The 17705-nt window shown below is 37.0% G+C and overlaps 1 protein-coding gene across 1 annotated transcript in view; it reads left to right on the top strand.

Annotated features, from left to right (window-relative positions):
• LOC122797946 (neoverrucotoxin subunit alpha-like) overlaps nt 1-17705 on the top strand; it is a 244465-nt gene that overhangs the window by 104440 nt on the left and 122320 nt on the right. Inside the window, exon 2 of the mRNA XM_044066467.1 lies at nt 13274-15040. Within this exon, the coding sequence (XP_043922402.1) occupies nt 13276-15040 (1765 nt within the window). The 5' untranslated portion in view covers nt 13274-13275. The remainder of the gene's footprint in view (nt 1-13273; nt 15041-17705) is intronic.

The following is a 17705-nucleotide window of genomic DNA, read 5'->3' on the forward strand; positions in this document are numbered from 1 at the left end:
TCTTCAGAGGGAGAGGAGCACACAGTGGATTATCTCAGTCATAGGCTCCAATCCAAGGAGAAATGCTATGCAGCTGTAGAAAAGAAATGTCTAGCTGTAATGTGGTCACTGTAGAAACTTCAGCCTTATCTGTATGGAAGGAAATTCACTGCAGTTACAGACCACAATCCCATAACATTGCTAAGTAGAGCCAGCCAGTACAATGCCAAGTTACTAAGATGGTTGCAAGCATATATGACAGTGCAGCTCCCCAGTGGGGTTAGCAATGCCAACACAGATGGTCTATCAAGACAGGGAATAGGGTAAGGTATTCACAAATAGGCTCAACCATCTGAAGCAACATTTCTCAAGGGTCACTTGGAAAACTAGCTTGAGTTTTCAGGAACAGGGGATTGTGAAGGCTGCCAGCTCAGCTAGCTGGAATTTTGTAAATAATGCTATGCCATTTGTGAATAGTAATATGATTTGTATGCTTGTCTTACAAATGTAAAAAAAAATATATGTTATGTATATTTAACTACTGGTGAAGAAGTGTGTGTTGAACCATATGTTATGTACTGAGCTTCAGGAATGTAATCACAGTGTACCCTGCTGGAAAAGAGCAGAAATGTGTATAAACTATATGCCTATGCAAATGTATGGTTTGATGGTAAAGGCTGGAACATACAGAGTTGCAAACCCTCAAGAAAAACAAAGAGATTTATGATGGTGTTTATCTCAGCTAGGAGACAGAATGTCTACAGCTAGGAGTTCTTTATATTGTCTGGAAACAGCATTTATTACAGGTTTCAAAATGTAAAAGTGTTTAACTGTTTACGACTTCCAGTTCTAGGCAAACTTCTGAGAGGTAAGTATTTTTGACACAGAGGTGCTAAATGTTTAAGTTTCTGTTAGCCTGGGAACTGAAGGCAGAGGTGACAAAGAATAATGTAATCTGAGATAACCCAGCAGTAATGTGTGATAGCAATTTAAGAACTATCTCAGAGAGTGAGCCAATCCATTTTGTATTTTTCCTTGGACCTAGAAACATTCACCCAGCACTTCTGCCTGCATGTTGCTCTGTAAGTAAGACTTAGATCATAATATTTATCTTAGAGATAGATAGGAATTTAGTAAGATTAGTTTAGATGTTTTCTGTATTTTTGTGAGACTGTCCTGCAATGTTGTTTTAAATTATTTCCTGTAATTCAGAACTCTGTTGTCACTGTGTTGAGTTATTGAGTATTATCTTGTTTTTTTATTATGTATTATTAAATATATTTAAACCTTTTAATTGTGGCTGGCTTGTTTAGAAATAATTAAGCTCTTACAGTACTTGCATATGTATTTGGTGACACTGTATAGGCCACTCCTAAATAGCCTTAAAAGTCTTGGACACATTTACCAATTGGATAATAGTAACATTACACAGTAGAATTTGTCACCCTTTGGGAAGGGCTTTATAGTAGCTAATAAGAGTGGTTGTCAGCAGCTGGTACTACCTCATAGTCTGAGCAAAAGTGAGCAGAGCTAGTTAGCCTGTGCCAGTCTTCCCCAAGAGTGTCTGCATGTTTGCATATAAATTAAATCTCAAAGTGTGTGGGTGTGTCAGCTACTTGGGCCAGGAAACAAAGCACTGGTTGGACAAAGAGGGTGCTTGACCACTCGGCTGAGATCTCAGCCTTATAGCTATGCCAGTGGGGAGTCTTATTGGGGATCTGGAGAAAGAGGGAGAAACCATCCCCAGACTGACTGTGATGTATGTGTGCTCTTAAGGGAAATTGCACTTTACTGTGTTTGTACTTGTCATCCTCCCCATGTGCGGATCTCTCACTAGTAATAGTGTTGAGGATTGAGGCTCCTTGATTACTGGGCCAGTGCAGGAGCATCACACCTGCCTCTGATACATAATCTGAGAACTCAGTCATATCTCTGTTCATATAGTCCAGTGAGATACATCTCAAGTCATTCTCTCTGACGTGGACTATGATGGAGTCATATCAAAACTTGTGGATGAGTGACTTGAATGCTTGTGTGACTTGACAGATCCTGGAACCTGACAGTCAACTAACTGTAACCCACTCCTTATCCAGTCTATGAGGGGAGCATCTATGTTTTTCAGAATGGAGTCACCTATGACCAGTACATTAGGTTTTCTGGTGTTACATCTTATGGGCTTATTTGTTGAGAAATTGGTGTGTTTGTTATTATGTGCTGTGGTTGTTTTTTGCATTGTTGTGTGTTTAAGTGATTTCCATTCAGGAGGCCTCTGATCTTTTGTTACGTTACTAGTGAGTACCTCCACATATGTGGATTTAAGTGTTTTGTCTTTATCTAGTGTGAGAAGCATGTGTGTGCATGTGTGTGTGTGTGTGTGTGTGTGTGTGTGTGTGTGTGTGTGTGTGTGTGTGTGTGTGTGTGTGTCTGCTGACATACTGCTTAGCATTCGATTTGTCCTTATGTGAGAGTCTTGCCTTTAATTTCATAGTGTAGCTACATCTCTCACATAAAGTATTTGTTTGTTTCAGGAATAAGTGGTTATCATTATTCATGAGACAATTGCTGCATTGCCTTAGGATGCCCATGTCAATCAGGCTGGCCAAAGAGATGATGGAAAACTGTCCATCCATGATAGTAGGCTCTTACTGTATGTGTTATTAGGGAAGGGGATGGGTTAATATAAGAAGACTGTGCTTTTAGCACCAAGACTACAATAGGGATCTGTACTTTGTGTAGGCTATGGCTGATCAATAAAGCAACACTGTTCAGTGCACACTGCATTGTTCCTAGATGAGCAGACAAACTTGGAAGGGTTACACTGACAGCTGTTTAGGGAAAATGACCTTTTAGTCTTTTAAGTCTATACAGGTCACTGCTAACTGCCACTGGAGAATGAGCATCAATGCACAATTGCAAGGCTTAATTATAAGCAAAGAGAAATAAGTTTTAAGCAAACTGCCAATCAAAAAAGCACACAACAAGCCTTCCACCAGCAATCCCCAACTCAGACAGGTTAGGTCAGCACACTTCCGCCACAAGAGTGCAGAAAAACACCTTCTTAATGTAGAATAACTGGTTTGGAGCCCAAGTGTAATAAGACCACACAGACTAACTGCAAGAACACTAAAGTTAACATATCCAATTTAATACAATGCAGCTAACTACTTAAAGCAACAGTAGACATGACAGCTTTTTCTGAAGCAACTAAAGTACAGTTACAGTATATGAGAGGTTCAAAAATACTTTGAGCTTTTTTTGTGCTTCCCAACTCAGATAGACCAGGTAAACACCTCCTGCCACTAGATTAATAATCCCAGTCCTCCTAATGTAAAAGCACAGTAAAGGATTGTCTGGAGTGAGGTGCTACCACAAACAAACTTAAAGATATGGATACAGCAGTGTAGTTTTAAACAGCTCATGAAAGTGTAATTATTCAATAAAATTACTTCACTTTGTATAAATGGCCATGTGCCACTCAGTTGTACAGAATTTATAAAGGCAGTAAAACAAGATAGCTGATTAGTAAGCCCCTAAGTCCATAACACTTGATTTAGGTTTATAGGTTGGTACTAGGCTATCAGCCCTAAATCCTATACAAGTCTAGCCATAACAATTCCCTGGATATTTCTTCCCACAATATTTACTTCTCTGGGCCCCTGTCTAGCAGGGCAACTGACGTGATCCCCGGGGTAAATTTTCTATCTCCCATCCAATCATAAAGGTTCCTTTTGAAGAGGGCCAAGGAGGTGCTCTGCTTGACATGTATGGGCAGTCTATTCCATAGTGTATTGAGTCTCTGGGTCAGGAACCTATCCCTCCAGCATGTTTTCTTCATTGTGATGACAAGGTTTAGATCCCTGGAGCATGTGGCTCTGAGGGATTGGGATTTCTTTAAGTGGAGAATGTCCAACAGCTCAGGTTTTGACATGGCCTTGTATGTTAAGCAGAGATCACCTCTGAGCAGACGATATGCCACAGAGTATAGCTGGAGTTTTTTTAGATGGTCAGCATAGGGCATCTGCATTAGGCCTGTGATTCTTTCAGTGAGTTATTAATGCGGCCTTTCCAGCTGTTGCAGATGTCTTGTGAGGTACATACCATACGGGGTGTTGTACTTTATAATGGTCTAATGAGGGATGAGTACAGTGGGACAATGATTTCCTTTATTCTGTTTGAAAAGCCCTTAGTGATGAGGTGTGCCACATAGAAGGATTTCCTGACTGTTGTGGCGATGTGGTTATCGAAGGTGAGACCACTATTCACCTGTGTCCCTAACTCTCTCATCATACTTTCGATGTTTAGTGTCCTGCCGCCTATGTGGTAATTCATGGGTACATGGTTTTTCCCAAAGAGGATAACTATACATTTCTTGGCATTAAGCTTGAGCCCATGGCTCTGATACCAAGCATCTGTTTCCGTAAGGCCCTTTTGTAGAATATCCATATAATTTGGGGATTCAATAATGGCTCGCAGTTTGCAGTCCCTTAGTGTTGGTCTGTACTTCAGAGGAGTAGATGCCAAACAAGAGCAGTCACAGGACCGAACCTTGAGGTACTCCACTTGTCACTTTTCTGGAGCTGGATTTGGAGTCAGCTACTTTTACAGTCTGGGTTCTGTCAGTAAGCCAGTTGGCAACTCATCGAGTGATGTAGGGATTTATGCCCAGCTTAGTAAGTTTATCTATTATTCCAGAGTGTTGGATGGTGTCAAAGGCCTTGGCAAGGTCCAGATAGGCTGTGTGGACTGCCTTACCCTCGCCCACAGCTCTGGAGATGGATTCGAAGAAGTCAATCAGGTTCAGAAGACAAGGCCGTCCCTTCACGAACACAAACTGGGTGGGGTCCAGTGTTTGAAGGTTGCCAATTTCTTTGTTTATAAGTTCCATGATAATGCATTCCATGGCTTTGCAGATCAGGCTCATCAGACTGATGGGATGGTAGTTCCCGGGATCCAAGGTGGATCCCTCCTTATGGAGGGGGATAACTGTAGCTGTGCACCACTCAGTGGGCATGAAGCCTGAGGTGAGGTTATACTTAAACATAGCACTTAGGTGAGGAGCCAGTTCATTTTGTAGTTCATGTAGTACACAGCCCGGGATGTCATCTGGTCCCATGGATACTGTATTCTTTACTTTGGGGTGTGCAGTTTCCACCTGTGTGGTCGTGATTACTGGAATTTGGCAATCTTTTGGTATTGAGATGGGCCCTTTAGGGGGTGAGAGGGGGGTGAAGTTGGCACTAATTCGATCTGCCAGGATATTCGCAAGATCCTTGGGATCAGTATATTTAATGCGATTCTGTTGTTGCTCAGAGCAGATCTGAGCATTGCCATTTAGATTCTTGACATAACTATAGAATGCCTTGTGGTTGTCTTTGGAATCTTTGGCAATTTTATTTTCATAACTAGCTTTGGAGGATTTTATGAGGGATCTCAGCTTCTTACTGAGGTTGGTAAGGGAGTTTTTTGCATCCTGGGATGTTCCTCTTTTCTGCAACAGTTTCTTCCTTCTGTTGTATAGTTTGTTTATGACAGGAGACCACCAGATTGGCTTCCTTTTTTGGAGGAGAGCATCTTGGTTCTATTTGGGATGGCACGATTCATGCACAAGTGGATGTGCTTGTACAGTGCCTGAGTGCAGGATTCAGCAGTTGAACTATAAGCTCCCATCTGCATGGGTGTCATGAAGTTTTGTCACTTCTGACTTGAGTAGCATCAAGTTGGCTTTGGAGAAGTTTTTTTACGGAGGTTTCCTTACTAGGGGGTGGATGTGGGATGTGGATGTCAAGGGTGAATAGCTTATGGTCAGACCTAACCAATGAGGGAGTGACCACTGGGGTGGAGTATCTCCCATGTTGGTAATGACCAAGTCTAGGATATTGGAGCCCTTGGTGGGACAATGGATTAGTTGATACAGGGCATTGGAATTTATGAATTCAAAGAACCGTTGGGCAAACGTGTTGGTACCAGAGTAGTTTTACTTTACACAATTGGTTTCTTAGAGGCAGAAGGTTGGCTATCACAAAAGTTACAGGTTGTAGTAAATGCATCCTCCAATACTGAAAGAACTAAAGTAGGATTGGGAAATTCCAGTTTGTAATAAATCATAATGCTTCTGTAATGTCAATGGAAGATCATAACGTTCCCACTGAAAGAACTAACTCATTTTGGATATGGTTTCCAAAATAGAAATCCTTCAAAAGGACTATCAGAAGAAACACTCATCAGAATTAGAAACTGAAGAAGTTGTCCCCTCACAATCATTTTTCTGTTCAATGTCTTAAACTTTCTCAGAAACTGAAGAATTCCTTTTTTTCTTATGAGTAACAACAAAACTGTTAATGTAACAGCCTGACCTAGCCCCTAAGCTAAGCCCAATAAATCACCTTTATCCAAAGTAATGGAAACAGGTGAGGATAAATGCCTATCTTTTTGCTTCTTTTTTTGACAGGACATAGACCTACTTACGCCAGACATCACCATCTGGCTAATCAGAGCTGTATTCTCTGATCCTGCCTATAAGACCAATGAGTGGTTCTCACTTGTCCAAGAAAGACACTTCAGCAGTTGCAAGGATGTGTCTAATCCCTGGTCTATGGTAGCTGTAGGTACTATACCACAGGAAACTGTGGAAAAAGATGAAATGTCTGTGTATACTGCAACATAAAGATGGCAAGATTTTTCCCTTCTACTAAACTGTAGGGAAAGGCTTTCAAAGAAACAAGATGTAAATTAACTTTGCAAAGTCTAAGATAGATTTAATAGAGCACAGTAAAATAAAATAAAAATTAAAAAGCCTTAGTGAAGAATGATACATGGCTCCCTATTGAAATGTTGGCACTCAAAATTCCAGGTGCAGACAAGCTGAAAAAAAAAGACCTAAAACACAGCAGGAGAGTGAATTTCAAAAATTGCTCTTCTCCTTAAAACTTCATTTTGCAAAGCGGCAAGTCCCCCACAACCCCAAACTTACATATACCAACTCCAAGATCTCCAGACCTTGAAGAAAAGGGAATATTCCTTTCAGCTATTCAGTCACTACATTTTGGGACTCAGTCCAGTGAGTGCTGACATTTCAAATAGTTACCATGATGTATTTTGTGTTTACATGCTTTCATTGGATAAAAACGCTTAACAATGTGGTCAAAATCATATTGGAATTTGTAAGTTACTACAAGGACAGAAGGAAGTGGGCAGAGAAAGCAAACCAGAAGTAGTCAAAAATGTAGCAATGGAGAGTTAAAAAAGAAAAGAAATAATGTAAAGAATGTGCAAAAGAATAGTGGAAAGTACATGTAGAAATCTCAAGTGTTTTCCCAACCTAAACAGACCAGGCTACCTCCCAGTGCACTAGATGGAAAATCCACTGACCCCTGTAAAAACAAGTGCCTGTTACTGTGTAAATACACTGCGGTATCCAACAGTTACCTAGATAATGCATTATGAGTAAGTAAATAAATACACTGCTGTATCCAACAGTTAGTTAGATAATGCATTAAGAGTAAGTAAATCAGTAGAACAGACAATGAGAGGCAAAGTGCTAACAATAATAATGATAATGATAATGATAATGATAATAATGATAATGATGATAATGATAATGATAATGATAATAATAATAATAATGATAATAATAATGATAATGATAATAATAATAATGATAATAATGATAATAATAATGATAATAATAATGATAATAATAATGGTAATGATAATGATAATGATAATAATAATGATGATAATAATAATAATGATTGATAATGATAATGATAATGATAATGATAATAATGATAATAATAATAATAATGATAATAATAATGATAAGGATAATAATAATGATAATAATAGTGATAATGATAATGATAATAATAATGATAATGATAATAATAATAATGATAATAATATTGATAATGATAATAATAATGATAATGATAATAATAATGATAATGATAATAATCGCTACTTGCTGGAAACTAATTAACAAACTTTCAACTCAGCAAAAGATCCTCAAACAGATGCCCTACGCAGCCCGACTCAAGAAACGCCAGCTGTACTCGGTGCATACCGCCTACTCAGAGGTGATCTCGGCCTGACATACAAGGCCATGTCCAACCCAGAACTGCACACCACAATAGCATGGTTTTCCCTTTTAAGTTTTATTGGATCTAATAATACTTTTCTCTGTTCTGGCCATCAGAATGGAAATTACATAAGAAGTGATGTCCTAAGAAACTGCTCTTATTGTACTTTTCTCACAGGGACATGTCTGTTCCATAGTAACAAGAGTGTCCACACATCTAAAGGCCATTAAGAGGAGCATAACAAAGTATAACTCCCCATTTGTATATTCCTCAACATGCTTACAAAGTCTTACCTGACTGACTGGTGAACATAGTAACATTTGAAGAGAAAACAGCACACTTCTGTTTTAGCCCCAAGAGAATAATTTAACTTTTATGCATCAGAGTTTAGTAAAAATGTTAAATACTAATATGTTTCTATTCTTCAAAAATGGCCCATGTAAAGCACAGGACCATAGTTTTTGGCTTGTTCGCATGGTGACAGTTGGTCTGCCATTTTTCCTGTTTGATAGCAAGTATCTTCCAAAGTGTCTTTTAATTCATTTTACTTCCTTCTGTCTGCCCTGAATTTTCTTTTTGAAAAGTGGAAAAGTCTTGGTTGGCGATCTTTCTTTTTCCTTATTTAAATGTCTCCTTTGAGAAACAGTTCCACTATCTGAAACTTGATGAAAGTCTGATAGCTCATGAAACTGCTGAAATTTATCCAACTCTTCCATTGCAGATTCTTCATTCTGAAAAGTTTTTTAGCCATTAGGGAAAAAAAAAATCTTAGAAAATTACAGGGAATTCAGTTTTAGGTATAAATTCAGCTATTTGTAGATCTTAGCTTAATTAATGTGTATCCAATTGATTAAAACAGAATAATAAACTATATACATTATTTACATTTGGCCTGAAGATAAATGATGATATAAACCAATCTAGATAAAATTTGTGTAAGACATAGACACGTATTTTTTTTCTTTTTTCCCTCATTCAGAAAGACTCTGGGTTCATTTTTAATGTCTCAATAAGAGATAATAGCTTCTTCCATGGATTGGTACTCCATGGCTTAGGAATAATTCTTAGTTCCTTGACTTTAATTTCCATCAGCGCTGTTTCATTCAATAATCATAAGAATTCTTCAAATGATGGTTCAGAGCTGGATTTCCATTTTCTGGAGATAAACTTCCTAGCAACCGTTGGAATAGTCCATAGTAAATATAAGTTGTTTTTATTTATTTATGTATTTTCATTAACATTCAGTAAAATTAGTGTCTTACATAATACAAATGTATCCGTGAATACAGCTTGTAAAAAGTTACTGATATCTTCCCAAAAATGTTTTACATTAATACAAACATATAAAATGTGTATCCAATCTGCTTTACACATTTGTAGACATTTCCAACAGATACTATTATTAGAAGAGCTAAATTTGGCTAGTTTATTGGGAGTATAAAATGCTCTATGCAGAAATTTCTAGGTGTATATTTCCTAAAATTGTGTGTTGGAGATTAATTGTTTATTTATCTTAAAGAGAGAAATGAATGTACTTCTTTTTTGTCTAGTGCCCAAAGGGTAATCTTGTAGTACAAACACTCTCCCAACTTCCACATGAATAGTTTTCTCTTTCTCAATAATTCACTTAGGAGCTTCTCTCTTCTTCTGTATGTTTCCAACTTAATTATTATGGGTGTGGGAAATTTATAGGGGATGATCCTGGAGTGAAATCTCTGTGCACTCTTGCAATCTGGAGCTCTTCCTTAGGTACCCCTTTCCATAAGTTTAACTGTTGTTGCATACATTTGCTAAGATCTCACCCTTCCAGACCTTCAGGGTCATTGATGAATCTAAGAATCTGTTTGCTTTCGTGGTCCTCCATTTCCATATTTTTTCTTTCATGCTGTCCTAGGCCAACTCCAGCTCCATTAATGTCAGACTATGCCCACTGTCTGATGACATTAACCTGTTAATATCATCTGATTGTAAGGAAAGGGACCCCTCATCTTCTTTAAGTCTACTACCCATATATAGTCTTCTAAATCATTCATTTATTCATTCTAAGTATCAATTCGTAAACTCTATCTAGCTTTGCTTAATTTCCACCATCTGTGTACTGTCCAGTCGACAGGGTTTATTGATACCCTTCCACATGCAACTGTTCTGGAAACAAGTTGTTGCTATTCCATGCTTATTTAAGCTAATATTTCACTCTTTTTTATTTCAATTTTGACATCAGGGAGTTGATACTGTGTAGCACATGCAGACTTGTTTCTTTTTTCTATCTCAAGGTTAGAATGAGCTCAATTTTACTATGGAAAGGAGTGCAGGGATGCGCTGCTTAACTGCCTGGCAGCATACTAGGGGTTTTTGTCTCATATGTTTAGTGTGTTGGATTTACAAATTGTAGTTTTCTTTCAAATTTTTATAAGTTCATAGATTAGTACTAGGCTAACCACCCTAGTGAGCCATTTAACCTAGCCATTTCCCTCACGTGAGTATCAAACCTTGTACCTTATGTCTGTATGGTGAATACCTTAACCATTATGCCAACCTCCCACTGAGGACTGCACTCACTAAATAATAACTGACGTGAATTTCAGACTCCACACCCTTCTGAAAGTGCATACTAATGCTATTCTAGCAGCTTTTTAAGTATATGATCAATACATAAAATCTGTACCTGATTGTGAGCCTTTGTTGCCTTTTATTTTTTAGCTTTGCCGCAATTCTTGAGCTATGAGGTTAAGGGTTATACCTCTGCCACAGTAGTCATCGTGTCCAGTCCCATGTATATACTGCAGTTTACTTCTGAAAGGGTATCGTGTTCTTTTTCATCCTACTAATCACTGAGTTGTTCCAGGTGGGATGTAAACACTACTGACACCACATATACACTCAATAGCCTATCACTCCCAAATAGAAGCTATCAACATCTCTTGATAAATCTCCAAGTGTAAGAGGGCATGCACTTATATTAGTAACATCACTCATCTTTTCCAAATCTCTTATAAAGATGAGTCTATCACCCACAGCTGTTAACTTGTAATCAATAAATCATGTTTGCCTTTTTCCAAATGTATCTCCTTTCGTAACTCTTATAAAGAATATTACTTGCTTCTTCAATGTGAACTTGTAAGATAGTGGTGAAGCAATTAGCTCAGCTGAACAAATTAATTTTCCTAACTTACATATAGAACTAGAATTAAAATACTTGTTGCACTGAAATGACAAATAAACACAAAGTTCAGAATAACATACAGCCACCCAGCCCTACAGTTAAATGATTATCTGTATTGTTACCATGAGCACATGGAAAAGCTTCCCAAGTGCCTCAGTAAGCCAATCTCTCCCCATCCCCAGGTAATACAAGTTTAAAATACTTGGAACTATGATAAAACTCAACAACTCTTGCGTGAGTATTCTTTTATCAGCTAACACTTTGCCATTTGCTGACAATTCAGTGTGGCCCTGTGAGTGCTTCAATCTACCTTGTCCAACAGAACAGGCAGTATTCATTTTATTCAAGAAGAGTGTGGTAAAAGCTCTGCACCACTCCTTTTCCAGTGAGACATGCTGCATATGTCTCCCAACCCATAAAGCAAACATGCACAGTAAACCATAGCAGTCGAGTATACTTTGTTATACGGGTTCAGTCCATGTGAAAGCAGAGATAAAAAATACATTGACTCCCTGATTACATCAGTTCATTTTTGTTTGCTCGCCCGGTACATTTATACAGGTAAGTGGCTTTTGTTTCTGCAGCATATGTGCTCTAAAAGTCCCCAAGTCCTTTTTTTTGCACTAATCTTCTAAACTCTTAATTTATTCAAAGCTGTGAGCTACAGTTTCTCGACTCTTTCAGCTTCTTCTTTAATCATAACAAGTTTCTTAATTCCAATTTTTTCTTCCATGCCCTGTAGATCATGTTTCATATCACTCCCACAGTCTGTCAGCCTGAACAAGTTTTCTTAATTCCATTTGAAGATAACACTTGAAACACTATTGAGTACACTTGAAATCTAATCTTTCTCTCTCTCTGCACTCTGTAAATAGCAGCTACAAACTGTGCTCTCAGTCTCCATTTGTATGAACAACAGGCATTATCAGTAAATACTCAATATTCATAAGCGTTATAGGCATTATCAGTAAATACTCAATATTCATAAGCGTTATAGGCATTATCAGTAAATACTGAATATTCATAAGCGTTATAGGCATTATCAGTAAATACTGAATATTCATAAGCGTTATAGGCATTATCAGTAAATACTGAATATTCATAAGCGTTATAGGCATTATCAGTAAATACTGAATATTCATAAGCGTTATAGGCATTATCAGTAAATACTCAATATTCATAAGCGTTATAGGCATTATCAGTAAATACTCAATATTCATAAGCATTATAGGCATTATCAGTAAATACTCAATATTCATAAGCGTTATAGGCATTATCAGTAAATACTCAATATTCATAAGCGTTATAGGCATTATCAGTAAATACTCAATATTCATAAGCGTTATAGACATTATCAGTAAATACTCAATATTCATAAGCGTTATAGGCATTATCAGTAAATACTCAATATTCATAAGCGTTATAGGCATTATCAATAAATATTCAATATTCATAAGCGTTATAGGCATTATCAGTAAATACTCAATATTCATAAGCGTTATAGGCATTATCAGTAAATACTCAATATTCATAAGCGTTATAGGCATTATCAGTAAATACTGAATATTCATAAGCGTTATAGGCATTATTAATAAATACTCAGCATTCATAAGCATTCTAGATCTTCCCCATCTTTATGAAAAGACAGACTCTGGTCCTTAAGCTTAGAAGTCTCAGTGCTTACCAAAATGTTCTCTGCCTGCTTACTGTTCCTTTCAGTACCTATTAGAGACAGGGTTTATGATCTCTCTCTTGTACTCTAACCAGCACTGGCATCCTAACGTCTGGCAGTTAGTGCACTGGCATCCTAACATCTGGCAGTTAGTGCACTGGCATCCTAACATCTGGCAGTTAGTGCAGAGGAGTAAGGCCATGACTGGTGCATCATACCCTGGAATGAATCATTGCAGATCCAGGGTTTATTTACATTAGTTTGGTTGCTGCTGCTGTATTACTGAAATTGTAGTAGTTTCACATTTCCTGTATTCTACATAAGTAATTCAAAGCAGACCACAGACAAATTGCTGAATGCCTTTTTTACTTTATTTTTTAGGCATGACTTTGTGGAACAAAGAGACATTGAAAAACAGTTGTGATGAACAACCGCAGTATGACACACAGTTTAACATCACTACAGCAGATGACTTTGACCAGAAACATTCAGCTTTAAATGTGAGTGCATCCCTTAAGCTTAGTGTCTATGGAGGACTAATAAAGCTGCAAGGGTCAGGAAAGTATCTTTCTGATACTAAGTCCTCCAAAAAGCAGGCTCGTGTAACTCTACAGTACTACACAACCACAAAATACAAATCCTTAAGAATGTATCAGCTGGAACAAGAGGCTATTCAGGACCCACACATTTTTGAGAAAGATATAGCAACTCATGTTGTTTCTGCTATATTATATGGTGCACAAGCTTTTTTCATCTTTGATCAGCATGTCTCAACAGAAAATGAGCTGCAAAATGCAGAGGGACACATGCTTGCCGAAATCAGAAAAATACCGAAAGCGAACAATGAATGTCAAGCAAAGCAAAACAATGAACAATTTCATTGCACGTTTTATGGTGATTTCATACTTAAGAAAAAGCCAGTAACCTATGAAGATGCTGTCCACACATACTCAGAACTTCCAAAAATGCTCGGGGAAAACGGTGAGCATGCCGTTCCACTAACAGTTTGGTTACTCCCATTAAACAAAATAAACTCAAAAGCAGCGTCTGTAGTACAAAAAATCAGTGTCTCGTTAGTCGCACAAACACAAAATATCCTAGAAGAGTTTCTTAGCATTGAAATGCATTGCAATGATTCTTTAAAAGACAGCATTGTATCTAGTTTTCCTGCAATACAGAAAAAGATTCAACATTTCAAGGCATATTGTTATGAGTACAAAATCATTTTGCAAAAGGATTTGAGAGACATATTATCATCAATTTGTAGTAATGAGGTTGTAGAACAGAAACTTTCACATCTCTTAATAAGTAACGAGAGCTCCCCATTTAATAACCGCTCAGTAAAAGAGTGGATTGCTAATATGCTGAGAGAGAAAACACTGATTAGTAGTTATAGTACCATGTTTTTGGGAGACAACTGTATAGAAACAAACAACCAGTTTGAGGGGAAACAGTCCAACCAGCATAACATAAAAATTTGTTCAGACCTTGAACTGGAGAAAGAACTATGTGATGTAACGGTAGACTATGTTGTGTGTTTTAACTTCACCTCTCTGAATGAAGGAAATGACTATGTTACTGAGCTTGCAACATATCTGAAGAAGTATCAGACAACGTTGCAGCAACAAAGTGCGCAAGGTACTTGGAAGTGTACAAAGAAAACTGAACCATGGTTTTTATCTAAGGAAATGCGTAAAAACATGAAGGAACTTGCAGAACGTTTCATTGAATTTGCAACAGCTAATGCAATGCACAAAAAAACAAAGTTCTTAGTTACTTCCACAAATGATGAAACATGCAAAGGTGCATCCATATTTTTGTACGAGAATGGAGTCCTGAAAAATAGACAATTTCATCCCCCATCTAAACCTGGCACTCCGATAGTCTTTGAGCCAGGATATACCGATGTGATGCTAAAAATACAACCACCACAGTATGGAGCTGAGAATATTAAAAAATACATTGTAGAATACAATACTCCTGGCACGACAGAGTGGAAGTCTTTTGAAACACAAAATACGTTATTTCCTGTAACTGATTTACAGGAGATTACTGAGTATGAATTTCGGTGCAAAGCAGTGTGTGATCCAGGGATGAGCATGACCAGTGACATGAGTGAATGTATATTCACCGGTTATAAACCAGAAGGTAAATACATAGTATTTCTACCATTTTGTACTCATATTCATTGAAGTCTAACTTGTTAACAACTAAATGGCTTGATAGTTCTAAACCATGCATTACTTTATGTGTTCTTTGTGCACATGAATATATCTTTCCTTTAGTGTGTTAATTTTAGATGTTATGCCTCAGTGTGCTCTTGTAGCCATCATAAGACCGAAGCTGACTGGAGTGTAACATTAGTGGATATAGATAGCATTAAAAGAAGGAAAATGTTATTAATATCCACATTTAACTAGATCCAGTGGCAAGCACTGCAAAACTACACTTTCCTTATTAATATTGCATGTTTGCATTAACATTAACATGCAAAAACAATGATTTAGTCTTTTTAGAGATCTTGTTTGAGCTACAGCAAGCCCTACCTTAAACTTGCATTTCAGTGATACTTTGTTCAATTGAGGGCTCAGTTATACTAACTGATATGCTTTACATTCATTCCTTCTCACTGATTAACATGAATCAGAATGTGAAAAATGGTGAAACTTCAAAGCAATTCTTCCAAATAAATAAATTTGTTTAGAATTTTCATACCACCCCCACAGTGTAACAAAGAGCAGATAGGATAAAGTGAGGAAGCTTGCAGGCAAACCCTGGTTTGTTTTTAATGTGCAAGTATGGACACACACACACACACACACACACACACACACACACACACACCAATAGTTCCAGTTTGTTCAAAATTCAGTACCCCCAGCCTTTGCAGTGACACTACCAGGTGCTGAAATGTAACAGATGCTCGTAATTGCAATCACAAATTAAAATAAAGCTCTCCCCAATCAGTCACTGCAGTTTATTACTTATGTTCAGCAGAATCTCCCTCATAATAATACTTCCCACCACCAGTTACCCCCCCACAGAGACACTATCCAGAGTACCCAACTAATGTAAAACTATTGCTAACAGGAAAAAAAAAATAAATATATATATATATATATATATATATATATATATATATATATATATATATATATATATATATATATATATGCATATGGGAACCTAAATATCCATCAAAAGCAAACATTGTCAGTCCTACAGTCATTGATCCACAAAGCATCAAAAGACAAACAATATAAATGTATTTTTTTTTTGCAGAACAAAACTCCCTGTAACCCACACTGGAGAAAGGGCATATTCCCCAATCCCCACTGTACCACTTGTTTCAATCTGCTGTTCTGGCTCCCTCCTCGCTCATTGATAAAAGTCTGTGCTCCCATGCATATAAATATACATATACGTAATACACATGTGTGTGTGTGTGTGAGTGTGAGTGTGAGTGTGTGTGTGTGTGTGTGTGTGTGTGTGTGTGTGTGTGTGTGTGTGTGTGTGTGTGTGTGTGTGTGTGTGTGTGTGTGTGTGTGTGTGTGTGTGTGTGTGTGTGTGTGTGTGTGTATATAAACTAACCAAATATTAAAACAAACTTCAGAAAACAATAAAAGATAATGATAGTTCCAAAAAACACAATTTATTGTTAGCGCTTTTGTCTACTACAATCAATAAACTTCATCAGACATCTACCATTCATTCACACAAGTTTAAATAACATATGTAACCATGACATCACTTTGCATTCCAGATAAAATTCACTTGTCACTGCAGATGTTATAAATGCATTTATACATGTAATGTATGTCTTTACATAAACATACATATATATATATATATATATATATATATATATATATATATATATATATATACATACATATATATATATATATATATATATATATATATATAAAAATTCATATGGTTGACCGTATGATCGAGTTTCCGAAACCTCGAACATGAAAAATAAAAAATCTACCTTTTTTATGTTTTTGCAGGAGGCAAGATCCCTTTCACCCTCCACACCCCCTGCAAATTAAATATACCAACTCCAAGATCACACAACAGTGAGGAGAAGGGTAAATTTCCTGATCTTCATTGCACTGTTATCTCTATTCAAAAATTTGGAGTTTTCAAAAATTTGATCATATGGTCCCAACCATATGAATTTCAAGTTTTTGAAAACTCTGCCATCTGATAGAGATCTATCTCTCTCTCTCTCTTTCTCTGTCTTTTGCTTTCTCTCTCTCTCTCTCTCTCTATATATATATATATATATATATATATAAAGCAAAATCTACTTCCAGCAGCTCACAGCAGAGTCTCCAAATGTTCAAAATCTACAGTCTTTCTTAAAAATGTTTATTAGGTAAGCATTTTCACAAACAGTAAGTTTGCTTCCTCAGACCTTAATAAAAAAACAGCCATGAGACTCATACTTATAACCTCCCTTAGATTTAAAACAGCCTATCACTAAAAAAGACTGGATTTTGAACATTTGAAAACTCTGCTGTGAGTTGCTGGAAGTGGATTTTGCTGTATTTTACTTGGTTTGTTACTGTACAGCAGCGCTCTTCGGTGTGGATTTTTGATATATATATATGTATATGTGTATATATATATATATATATATATATATATATATATATATATATTTGTGCATATTATACAGCAGCACAAGACAAACAAGGAGTACTTACTGTACAACTCTGTGTTATTCACCTGAACTTCTGCCGTGCATTGCATCAACAGTCACCCTGCAAGTCATCACATCATACCTGTGCCTACATTGCTCTCT

This window comes from Protopterus annectens, chromosome 3.part1, assembly GCF_019279795.1.
Source record: "Protopterus annectens isolate FY-2018-M chromosome 3.part1, PAN1.0, whole genome shotgun sequence".
Lineage (NCBI taxonomy): Eukaryota > Metazoa > Chordata > Ceratodontiformes > Protopteridae > Protopterus > Protopterus annectens.